This window comes from Linepithema humile, chromosome 7 (assembly GCF_040581485.1).
Source record: "Linepithema humile isolate Giens D197 chromosome 7, Lhum_UNIL_v1.0, whole genome shotgun sequence".
Taxonomy (NCBI): domain Eukaryota; kingdom Metazoa; phylum Arthropoda; class Insecta; order Hymenoptera; family Formicidae; genus Linepithema; species Linepithema humile.
Window position 1 is genome coordinate 8,536,207 of NC_090134.1, and position 13,431 is coordinate 8,549,637.

Sequence of the window (13,431 nt, forward strand, 5' to 3'; positions counted from 1 at the left end):
TTGTAAAACATTAGTCAATCAGGAAAAGAAAAAAAAGTTACGCAGAAAATTACGCAGAAACTGAGAGAATATGTCAAAGCAAAGTGAAAAATATTTTTGATTAAAATTAAAATTGCAAATTGATTAAAAATTTGGCGGATTCGTATAAGACCGAATAATTGCTATGAGTGTGGTTTCTGTTATGAATGTCAGTATTCGGCAAACGACACATAAGAAACATATACATTCTCGTATGCTTGACACAGCGAGAAGTCAAATTCACACATACACCACTTAAGAAAATATATACGTATATGAATTCATGTAGTATGCGTGATGAATATTTGTCGCATATTTACCGATTTCGATAGTAGAACTCTAGAGATCGTTCCGCAAAGACACGCGTATCAATGCCAGTCAAATTTCTGCGCGAAAGAATCCGCTTCTAATTTTTCATGCTTCTCTTGTCTTAAGACTTTCCATGTGGTGCAAACATCGATTGAACGTTTATATCTGCCGTGATATTATTCGCTACTAAATCTCTGTTTACGATATGTTTCTCTACGACGCGACGCGCGGTCGCGAGGAGTTTGTTTTTCGTTCGCACATCCTTTGAAGCGGCCAGAAGCTTGGCACACACAGTCGTTTGGAGAGTCGATCTATACAAGGGAGAATTCTTGAAAAGACGTTCCACTTTAAAGAAAAGAGCAGCGACGTTGGGTCAACGGTCACACTTGACACACTTGCGAGATCAATCGCTTTTTGGGCTATAAGGTCGCACACCATTAATTCTTAATCCCCATCCAATATTTTTGCTTCGTTTCTTAGTATATTCTCCATTTTATTTTACTTTTATGATATTTTTTCTCCATTTTTGTTATACTTTTTCTTCCAGTTTTATCAAATTTCCAAATTTGTCGCCGTTGTCAAAGCAGATTACTGATAACATATTTTATGCGACATTTCGCGGGACATTTTGCGCGTATATTTTCGTATGCAAATATATATGGCTGTATAAAAATTTCCTTGCGATAAGCACTATTCTTCGGGTACATGTATCCTCACGGGTGCCGTCAGGATAATAGTATGCGCTCGCGCGAAAGCGGTCGAAAGATGGATGAACTGCACTCGATCGTTATTGTGTTGATAAGAAATTTGAGAATTAGTTTTTTTTTTTTAATTATTTTCTACGTTTTGCAAAGAGTTTGCAAAGAGACAAAGAAAGTAAAGAGATTATATAATGCGACGTACTTCTCATTTGTGAATGACTAAAGCTCTCGTTTGTAATCCGCTCGATTAGGATTATTATGTCGTGAAAACGCATGGTGCGATTATTAGGTACATTAATAGTATATTAAAAAATCGATTAAAGCATACAATTAGATAATTATGTATTATTTTATGTGCATCACGTATAGAGAGACATTATAAATTTCCAATAGTCTGCTTCGACAACGCAATCAAGTTTCAAAACTTAATAGAGTTAAAAAGGAAAGACGAGTATAATGCAATTTACTTGAAATAAAATCAATAGATATAATGATATAATTATACAGCACATAGTTATTATTGTGAATTTCCGAGATAATTTTTCTCTTGTCAGTTTCGAAATATCGCGAATTAATTAATGTTGAACAGTTCAGTGTTGAATTAACCTTAATTTAACTTTTATTTAAAATTTCATTATTTGGATATTTAATGGCCAATATTTAACAGTCGAGGTCAATTTGCAGTAAAAGCGAAGGAAAACACATTGTGTAATATTATTCTTTTTTTACACACATATATACACACAAGCATATTTTGTGCATTGAAATTATTTCACTTTTTCTGAATTAAGTCCATATTATATATGGACGAAAAATTGATTAAACAGTCGAATTCAATTAAAATATTCTGATGACTAATATTAAATATGCATTTTGTATTAAAAAATCGTGCATTAGCGTGATAAAAATACAATCCGCAATAAAATTCTCTGAAAGATAAAATTAACTGCACATTTCCAAGAAATACAGATAAAACAAAAATTAATTTATAATACATTACTTTGATGTCATATCAATCTTTGTACATTGTCAGGGCAATTAGATATCCTCGTAGGCTAAAAGCTTTACAATCTCAAATGCAATTCTCTAAGCTTGCGAACACGGCTGATCCGATAGAGAACTCTGGCTTTCAGCTTTATGCTTCGAGAAGCCGCATTGTGAAATATTACTCTTTTTCTTCACATACACGCCACATGCGACGCCCACGCATGCACGCACACACGCACACACACACACACACACACACACACACACACACACACACACACACACACACTTTTATATTGAAGTTTATTTCCTCTGGGCATAAGTTTTCACAAACGAAAAATTGATAAATTTAAATCCACGCCGCGAGGATTGGTTAGAATTTCGTGTGCAGACGACGGTCACAGAATCTTTGATCCGAAAATCGCCGTCAAAGAGACTAGAACACACGTGTCTGAAGCTTTGATTACGTACGTGAAAGGAATATATTGAATCGATGCGGAACTCGTGTCCATTAACTAGTTTACCCTTTATTGCTTTGACGGGAATTCAGAAGCGATAACATTTTGCAGTATTATTAAATCGTATTCCGCTGATCGATCAATCAATTTTCTATATAACTGCAGTTGATTTAAATACAAAATATGAATCGATGATCCTGGGTTTTTTTGTTTGTAATGTCACGCACGTTCGTTTAGAGAGAACACAAGATTTTAGCGTTTGCGACATATAATTTTTCCGTGACACTTTTTATTTATCGCCAGGCAAATATCTTGGGGCTTAGGAATATTTTTTCTGGTTGAATGCGAAATTTTTTAGTTTGACGTCATAGCAAATCGATTTTTCTTGTTATCTCGGGATACGTAAAAGTTTAATATTCCCATGAAGCAACCGACACTTGATTGACATAAGATGGAAAACTTCTAAAACTTTAAGGATTCGTTAGAAAGGGTTGATATTCGAATTTTTACTTTATGATTTTATCATCGTCGGGCCGAAATGGTTAATAACTAAATCTTCAGGGATAGTATAGTTATAAGATTTTTTATTAATGATATTGCAGAACAAAAATCAAATGTAAGCACAGTTAAAGATGAGGATAGAAACAATCAAATTTAGCAAATAATTAGTGATTAAATTTAATATTTATAAATCTAATTAATATTCATTACGTAAATATTGCATTAAGTTCAAAAGCAAGTAATGAGCCAATTCGCGATCGATGCGCGATCATCCATTTATTTCGACATTGACAATTCAATTTTTCGACCTACAAGGTATACGTTTCATTAGAGAGAATGGATCGTTCAATTTCTTCCTGAGATAATGAATTGCGCCGGTTCTCTATTTTCCCTCGAGGGACAAGGACGCGAAGGTCGAGATTGAAGGATGATCCGCTGGAATTCTTAATACGCAGTTTAACGCCTCTCAGATTAGAGCGGCAAGGATTGCTGGAAGATTCTTTCTCCGCCCGGCGATCGATCGATCTCGTTAAGCACTTTCGTCGCGGCGCTGGTCGCTTCGCGCAATATCGCGATACTCCTCGTCGGCACGGTGTCGTTGGCATTCAAACGCAGTTTCATGCATATTGCATAAGATGTAAAACAACTTACAGGGACAATGACGTCAGTGTTGTCGCACGGGGTTGGAGAAAGAGAGAGAGAGAGAGAGAGAGAGTGGGAGAGCGGGAGACCAAGAACGAGACTGCGTCTTGTTTGTCGCATGCAGCGGACGTGACACGGACAAGATTAACGCTTTACACCCTGTTTTCCTCGGGGTTGTATACGCAACCTTCTGACCGTATCAAGACTTCGGGTCAGCGCTTGAAACTTTTTTGTTTTGTTTTTCGTTCTTTATATTGATTCCACTGCAATACACATTTAATTAAGTTTAATTTAAAAAATTAATAAATAATTGTACATAAAGGCTTCCGAGTGCTCGCATTTGTTGCAATTATTGCAAAGAATTGACAAAGAAACATGTTATTTTTAATTAATCGCGTAATCTATTTGCGTGAGGTAGCAAAAAAATGCGCGACTTAAGTCATATTTTATTTTAAAAGAAAAACAAGTTTATTGTTGATAGCCATAAATATTTTGTTTTTTCCTTGCACATTCTTCAGAATATAGATATTATTCACAAAGTAGGGAAAGTAGCAAAGGGGTTAACAGAGAGCCTGATAGAGATAACATCGGGAAGCTTTATGTATCAAGCTCCGATTTACGTTGAGTCACCGATGTGAGTCCCTTGCATCTCGAGAAAGGAGCACGGCGCGGGATATTGCTAGGCGGGGTTACCGGATGTGACGAAGAAAAATTGACTGAGACGACGATGCAAAGGGATGTACTTACCCTATCCGCGTTCTTCTTCAATGTGTTCGCACTCGTCGTTACGGGAGGGCAACCTTTTCGCTAAATAAATGCGAGCTATTTATCTTTTCTGGTCGTAAACTGAGAGCCGTCGCATCGTAATATAGGATTCTCAAATCGGCCTGTCTGTGCATCCATTTGTAACTGGGCCGGCTTAAGAATATCAATTTTTCCATGAGCCATTTTTTCATTCGCGGAAATTTACTATCCATCTTTTTCTTGAACTGCCATAAAATAAAGTAGCAATAAAATAATATGCTTTCCTGAAGGGACAACGTAATATCTTTTGGATAAACTCTTAAATAGTAGCATTTGCCGCTGTACTTTTTCAAACGCCTGGTAGTTCTATTTCTTCCTTCGTGACAAAGAAATGGTGTTGTTCACGCTGCATTTTGTTGAATCTCTCAATTAATTAATTAAATATTCTTTGATTAATTTTGTCTTTTATTTTATTGTCATTTATCACAATTGTAAAAAATTGATTTTACGACGTTAAAATAATTCCAGTGATTTCTCAATTATTCGAGATTTATTTGAAACTTGAAGAAATAAATGTGTGCAATGCCAGGCATTATTTCAAATTTTTTTAGAACATTTTATCGCATAGTTATTAAAATATTATTTATTTAACATGTCATTTATTCAATGGTTTTTGTAGGCTAATCAGACAAAAATCAGACAATTTTGTTTAATTATAGGAAAACTACTTTTGAAGTATTTACAAAAATTTGAATATAATTAGGTAAATATGTTATAAAGCCATATTTGAATTTTGCGAAGATTTACCACGTTATTGTTCAATAATTTTTATAACATAATTTCATATCATGGAGAGTAGAAAAATAGCAGCAAGAAGTATATCGTTATTTGCGTGTGAAGATACAGTCAAGTGAAACAAAAACTGTTTCGTCTGTTGTTTTCTATCATATTTTCTGTATACATCTAACTCTACTTACTTTCTATATTTTTGGCAACGATTGTACCGTTGAAACTACCTTAATCCAAGAGCAAAAGCTTATTTTTTTTTATATACTAGCAAAGAGAAGAAGTTTGCTGATATAGTACGTATTATTTTGTTTTCTAAGCTCTAATTTTTAGCAGATAGCTTTAAATAAGAGTTTATATTCTTCTTTCTTTTTTTTTCTTTTTTAAATCTTATTTTCTAGTTTAAATTTAGCCGTTTTTCTCCATTTACATTTCCCCTTCTCTTCTTTAGATACTCGAGTTTACGGGTGTAGCTTGACTTAGCAGATTAGTGTATACGCGAATTGACAACAAATTAGAGTAAACGTGTTGTGCACGTGATGCGTATGCGGCACGATTCTTGCTGAAGAGATTAACAATCAAAGCGGCGATCAATCGCGATTAATTATCGCGCGACGATGAATAATCTAGCGAGCAACGAACCGTTAGATTAGTAGTCTTTATTTGGCGCCGTGGCGAACCGCAAATAAACATGCTCTGCGACAATAACAACGCGACGGTAGTATAACGACCCTGTGCGAAAACTCGGGTGGGTGTATCATTGGACGCCCTTCGGCAATCGATGCCGAAAGGATAATAATATGCATGGAAGCATTGTTTTTGTTTTTGTTTAATGAAACCCGTGAAATTCGACATAACTAATATTTATTCAAATATAAATTTCTGAAATGCTTTTATTAGAAATGGATTTTATTATAATTTGATAACACCCACACACATAATATACGGTGACTTTTAATTTGTTATATTTTTCTATTTTATCTAGAATGTTGATTTTCATAAATCACACTTAATGCATTTATTCCATAAATATCTGAAATCAGAGTATTTATTTTTATGGGAATTCGCTTGCTTAGAAGTTGTATTTTATTGCTTTATCTATTAGAACAAAATGATTAGTACAGAATACCGAAACTAAAACTTATACAAATAAATGGTGTGAGCACTTTTACAAAATACGTGTAGGGAAAGATTTATCTGCAAATAGTCGAACGAGAGAGTGATAAGAGAGCAGCCACAGTATCCCGGAAAATTAATTTTACTCGGCATCGCGTGCGTGGATCGATTGCATGATCGTTTGGCGACGATTTACGTTCTCGTTTTGCTCTCTGATTCCTCGTCGCCGCTACGACTGGCGCCGTCGTCAGTCGTGGGTCGTTCGTCGATTTATCGCTCGACTTTTATCACTATAACGAGAACGTCGGAATAAATGCTCTCGTCACCGAAAGAAGGCCGGATGCGAAAGTAACGCAGACCAAAAATTTAGATTGCGAGTTTAAAACATGATGAAAAAGTGCCGCAAAAAATTAATCACGCGATCAATTAATTTTAATTGTTGTAGTAATTACCGTCATAATTACTTTTTTAGTCGTTTATACGCGCAGAAAATATTTTTTCGATAATAATTGTAAAGCAGAAAGATATTGAAATATTTATATCCGTTGCTATTTTCTTCTTTTTTTTTACTTTTATTACATTAGCTTTTATTTTTTTATTTATTTTAATGAAAAATGTGAGGGAGATGCGTGCAGCTAATGCCGATTACGTGTTTGTTTACTTCGATGAAAATAAGCGAATCGTGATGGATTGAAATCGAGCAAATTGAGGTAGTAAAGAGTTAAGCGCCTCATTGCATTCCTGCCGGGAACTGTCGCGGAAAAGCAGATGCTTCTGATTAGCATAAATAATCATTTTTTGTCGATGTTCTAATTAGTTATTCAATGAACACTTAAGAAATGTCTAAAACAAAGATATTGAATATTATTTCTGTCTTGTGGTCTGTAATTGAAATATAATAATTTATAAAACAGATTTATATTTTATCAGACGCTAATATTTTATCGCACTCTTTTTAGACACTTTATTCGAATCAGATTTAGACATCGTAAAATACTGCAAATTAAATTCAATACTCTTTTAAACTATCCTATTCCATGAAAATGTCAATAGACTCGAATAATGCGAGATAAGGGAAACGCTCGATAGAAAAGGCAAGGGTCAGCTGGATTGGCTAGATAACTCGAATATTACTTCAAGATTCAAGGATTATCCTTACGTTTATGTGTCATCAGCATATTATGTAGAAATGGCCGAATAGGCTTTTATAAAATTTACAGTAGATTTGCTTCTAGGAATTTTGTATTATTAACATTTATTTTTATTAACTTTTTAAAGGAAGGAATTAAATTTTCTCTAAAAATATTAGTGAGTTAAATTAGATTAAAACTAAATTTCTTACTTTTCTTGATTTTGCTAAAGTTTTAATAACGTATTTTCCGTACTGTTATTTCTTGAAGCAGGATCTCTAAGTGCAAAATCAGATTCAACTGTTTGCAATCTTTAGACACATACTTAATGCCATAATATTGCAAAAAAAATCAAATTAAAGCAACAGAAATGATTAAACAATTAAATAATAATTTTTATTTATTTTCTAAAATATAATAAATTGAAACAGATTTATACTTATTGATATCTTTATAAGAACAAAAATGTTGGATATTAATCGCTCCTGTTTGTGTATTGTTAAATTTAATATTATTTAAAAGTTTTTGCTAATCATAATATAATTCATAATATTCAAGTATACATTTTTTTTCTGTAGCTCCGTATCGACAATTCGAGGACGCACGAGTTGAGCTTGATATTTACAGAGCATTAATCGCCACGGCATGCCTGTCAACGGAGTACGCGTATTACCAAATATGCCGTCGAACGTCCCGCATCTGCAGACCTTGATACGGGAGTTTGAGACGACTTTCAACGACTGGAGCAGCCACCGCAGCTCCGGTTCGGAGTCGTCGGCTTCGAGCGGCGGCAGCTTCGTCAAGAAGATCGTGCAGGCTTACGAGATGAATATGAAGACATCTTTGGAGAATGTTCAGCGGAACCGAGTTGAAAAAGAAAACGACCTCTTCAACAACCTCGAAATCATTCGGAACTGGAAGAACGCGGAGAAGAGCGATTCGAGCCCGACGGGGTGTGAATTCAGCAATCTGCCAGCTTCGAACAATTTGAAGATGAAGTCCACGATTTTTTCCGTCCAATCTGTTGCCGAGAATGATTTTGTGGCACCTAATCAGCACTGTTCGAACAGCAACGACAGCACAGCCCTGAAGACGAGGTCGGCAGTTTTTTCCAAGATCAACATGTACGGCCCCGAGAGCGAGCTGCCAAATATTCCATCGAGAAAGAAGAAAATAGGTCAATTTTTCTGCAGTTCCTTGAAGAACGAGGTTGAAGATAAATCAAAAAGTAATGGATCGATGACTTTCTCAAGTTTCTTGGAGGATGAGGACAAGGACGAAGATCCACTTGACAATATCTTGACGAATTCCCGCGATTCGAGCGGCATCAACGACAACAGTTACAGAAACTTGCAGATCGATCTGTACAATTTCGAGGACAAGAAATGGGAGCACGAGCTCTCTTCGAGTTCGTTGCCGTCACTGAAGTCTTCCTCGAAATCGTCGCACGACGACGTGCTGAGCACTAGCACGGATTCATACTCTCAGACTATCACCATGACACGCTCCATGGACGTTTCGAGAGACTCAGAAAATTTTCAGAACATGGAATCGGAAACGATGCAGTCCTGCTTCAAGCTGGAATCTCCGTGCAAGATCGGCGCTTCGCTTAAGCGACCGATCAAGATTGACAATAGCGTGTGCGTGACGTGGGCATCGGCGATAAGCGAGAGACTGTCGCAGAAGAAATCATTGAAGAAACTGCTATCGGCGATCAATTCCAGGTTGTCGCTCAATTGCAAGAAAATCATCGGGAAATCGAGAGGGAAGCAGCGGAAGGAACAGCAACATGTTGTCGACTCGGGATTCGCCGAGCAGTTCCCGTCCCCATTGTCCTTTCTCCCGCAGAAGTCTTCCGATCACGATGAGAAGCTGTCGACAACGCCGACCTTCGGGACCTTCGGCCACGCGAAGACCACGAGTGAATGTCGCGCCAGCAGCAGAAGAACAGCCGATAATCCTCGCATAGTGTTGACCGAAGTATCTCACGGGGAACTTACTCTCACGGACGACCCTGAACTTTCCGATCCGATCTCTTGGGTGTCTATACGCAGCACACCTTCCTCCTCCAGGAAGCATGTTGACCTTTCGTCGAAGAATGCGAGCTTTTCGAAGCTAAAGGCGTCTTGCGAGCACCCGTTGATTCCTAAGCATCCCCATCTATCCCAAAGCAAGATTCCCAAGCACCCTTTCGTTGCACAGACGAAGATGGATCAGATGGAGAAGGGGGGAACGGCGGCAAAGGAGGAAGAGGTGAAGCTTCGTACGAACATGGAACTAAGATTGGATGAACAGGAGCTGAGATCTATGTCGTCTACACTTCTATCCATACCTGCGTTGAACATCTCGTATGTGCATCCCAGGACGTGCGAATGGGTAGCTTCATCTCCAAAAAGCAGCTACGATCTACTAAGGTAATTTATGAATGACGCTACTATTAATTGTAGTAGTTTATATACATGTATATATAATTTAATAATATAATAATAATTAATGTAAAACTAATTTATTCTAAATATGTAAATATAATAGATATAAGATAGAACTTTTGATATTTTTATACTTTTTTTCATTTTCTATTACAAAATGATAGATAATAGAATGCATAAAATTGAAATAATATTAATTATTGCAATGCATGCATATACATTTAGCGCGCAATCGTGTAATTCAACGTTCGACGAGATCGCTCTTCATCAGGAATCACTAGTCTACGACGTTCCGAAGCAGGTGTTTAATCTCACCACGGATTCTACATCTTCCGTCCAATTGCACGAGAGAAGCGAGCCTCGCGCGCCCCGTTACGCCACCGTCAACTCGAAGAACCTGAGATTCTCCATGTCTCGGGAGAAATTACGGGCGATTGAAAGGAGCTTCGATGCTTGAAGGGGCATCAGAAGTATATTCGCTCGGAAAAGACTCTTCCAACAAGTTTTGCAGAGCTGCCGTCCGCGATTTAATTAAACTTTGCCGCACATCGTGCCGGATAATCTGTCCGTGTGATTTACTGTTACGGTTAATTAATCTGCACTTGACTTAATTTTTTAGATTAAACGATTTGGTTTCACGATACTTAGGTCGATGAGAGCGATTTACGCTTGTTTTGCTAGCGTCCGATGTTTGCGCTGAAATGACATGTGATTGTTGGCAAACGGATTTGTTGCGTCAAGCCACCGACCGAGTTTAGTTGACAATGCAAACCGCAGGACATCACTGTGCAATTATTCTAGTCAATAGAATTCTAATTTGTTGTGAATTTTGATTGGCGGTAATCTTGTTTAATGACGTAATTCAATAAGATTTCTACGACGATACTCAACGAAGTTGAATCCTGTCCGAATTTTCATAAAACTCTCATATTTCCGCCAATCGTTGCGTTTTATAGTGCTGATTTCATTGACTAGATTATTTTCACACGGCTAAAATGCAGAGTGTCAGTTGAAAAGGCATTTTAGGAAAATTAGAAGTTCGATTTGTACGCGTTTTCCTCTTTTGTGGAAAGGACTCGTGCGCGTCTCTTTTTTAGGAACGTCAGTACGAGCACTCGGGAAAATTTCCATCAAAGAGAAAACTGAGCGATAATGTTACGTGCGATTTTATTTTCGCAAGAATTTCTATCAGGAAGCATAATAACATTTCGCTCGTTTGCTAGAAATGTCGCACGACAATTTCACAATTAGCGTCGTCCACGAGATTGCTCTTTTAATTGCCTTTTTAAAATTTTTTAAATTTTATCCGATTTAATTTTTCCGTCTCTCGCGTTGCGCAAAAGGAAGAAGGAATTTGACATTGGCGTACAATTCTATTTACTCGTCTGTCTTTCGATGAAATTTCTAGCTTTCAATCCGCGACAGGTTCATATCGCGAGGATCCCGTTCATTTCTCACGAAATGACACACGAAGATCCCTTTAAAAGATCTGATAAGATTGTACGAAAGCAGAAAGGCATATCATATAGCGTTTACCCTTATCGACGAAGACGCGCTCTTCGAGTCTCTCGTATTTCTTGTGGAAATATCGAAGACGATCTCGAATAGCATCGAACAGACTGCCATTTGTACAATAACGATTTTGCAACTTCTGCCATTGAAATCTGTCAATATATTACTTCCATTACAGTTAGATATAGAAATAAATAGCACTTTGACATTGTGTGCGGAATTGACTGAACATACCGACATGTGTTCGATAGATTTGTACTACTTCTAAATATAAGAAGACTTATATATATATATGTTTTATATTTTTTTGTATCTATATTTAGTATATATTTTTATTCTAATGTCTGCTTTGCCTCTTTCGTTCCAATAAATAAATTACGTCAAATTTGAAATAATTACTTGTAAGTTTAATTCTAAAAGTCTCCATATCTTTCTGAATTTGAATCTTGCGTTTTTTTTGTGATAGTCTTTATTATTATTGTTATAAAATATAAAAATCTTGTAAGTTTGAATTTACAAACATTTTGACGAACTATTTACAGAGATGAATGATAACTCAAATTTCCAAGCTTGCCGTAAAGATGTTTACGAACGCCTTATTAATGTTTATGGATCTAAGGTTGATGGGATGCTTGAGAAATACACATATAATACATCACCGGCAATAATGCCCCGATAAAATGGAAATTTCGCGTGAGGCGATGAAACCAGCGCAAATTCATGCTTGACGGTCGATGTCAAGGCGATTTGCATGAAATTCTTACTCAGACATGTTGTAGCGCCGGTGACAACGATCATCCGGTATAGAGGTCGCGAACATACGGAGCAAGGACGAAGTGTACGTCTGCGTGGCGGAAGAAATCCGCTGCGCAGTAATACAGAGGAAATTGCACGTAACGACGCGATATCGTCTCGCGGCTACACGGAATCCTGTAGAATTTTCCTGGGAAGAGCCACTCGTTTCGACCAGCTGGCCGCTTAACTCCCGTCATGCGCGATAACGTTACGCGATCACAGTTGCTTCCTTAATCCTTCAACACAACATGTTGCCTTTATTCTGCGAGATATCAAAGTTCGCGCAATAGTTTGTCCTTTACTAATTTATTTAGTTTTATTTGTCTAGCTTATATATATATATATATATAATTTAAGAATATCGTAGTTTCGTCGCAGTTTTTTAATTAATGATAATTAAAAACTGATGGATCTTTGAAATTTTTAGAATCCATTGTTTAAATAAATTAGTTAAGTCTACTTGAGATTAATTTTTAATAATGTTAATAATGTTAATTAATTATCACAATTACGATAATTATTTGTCGCTGCAGCGTTAGATTTATAGGTCTGGGAGTTTATAATTGCTCGTGTATTATCATGTTAATTGTAACTTTCGTCGTTCGCATAAGCTGACAGTTACCGCTGTCGAGTAGTATCAGTGACGGGTGACGAACTCCGGAATTTCATTATTCTCTATCTATCCTCCTGAAATTCAATTAATCGTCAAAACCACGTTGAGTTTGTCGTACTTCATACTTCGTCCTCGGCATTTAATTTAATCCTCGTATACCAAATTTATTAAGCCTTTCGTGATATATATGAACTATCGTCGAACTATTGCTCGCAAAAATTGATGAATTGAAAACGATTCACGGGAATTCATTGAATGGTTATATTTTCAATCTTCAAAATCAGGATTTCACTGAAAATTGTTACATTTCCATTTTTTTAATTTTTGTTTGCCTATTTTAATTTTCACGTGTGTCATTTCTGAATTACAAGATAAATTTTGTTTACGACAATTGCTTTTCAAAAAATTTAATTAAATTATTGCAATAGAATAACGTTTTGATATGTTTTACGAAAATCCTGAAATACTGGTTCATGTAGAATACAAAGCAGAAGATATGCAAGTATTAATTGTTTGCAAATTAATTAATTAATTATTATATATATATTATATAGCGTCCTTTTTTCTATAAATAAAATTTTTAGTTTTGATTGTTGTTTTTTTTTTCAGGTTTACCAATCACCGCAGGACCATCTCTCAGTGACGTAGGTAGTGGCGTCTGCCCACACTGGAAAATACGCAATGACGTAA

At 36.3% G+C, this 13,431-nt stretch overlaps 1 protein-coding gene across 1 annotated transcript; it reads left to right on the plus strand.

Annotated features, from left to right (window-relative positions):
* The first annotated feature begins 342 nt into the window (after nucleotides 1–342).
* LOC105675789 (uncharacterized) lies at nucleotides 343–11,622 on the plus strand. Its single transcript, XM_012373199.2, has 3 exons — nucleotides 343–753; nucleotides 7,971–9,806; nucleotides 10,047–11,622. The coding sequence occupies exons 2-3, from the start codon at nucleotides 8,038–8,040 to the stop codon at nucleotides 10,276–10,278; spliced, it is 2,001 nt and encodes a 666-aa protein (XP_012228622.1). The 5' UTR covers nucleotides 343–753; nucleotides 7,971–8,037; the 3' UTR covers nucleotides 10,279–11,622.
* Nucleotides 11,623–13,431: the final 1,809 nt, after the last annotated feature.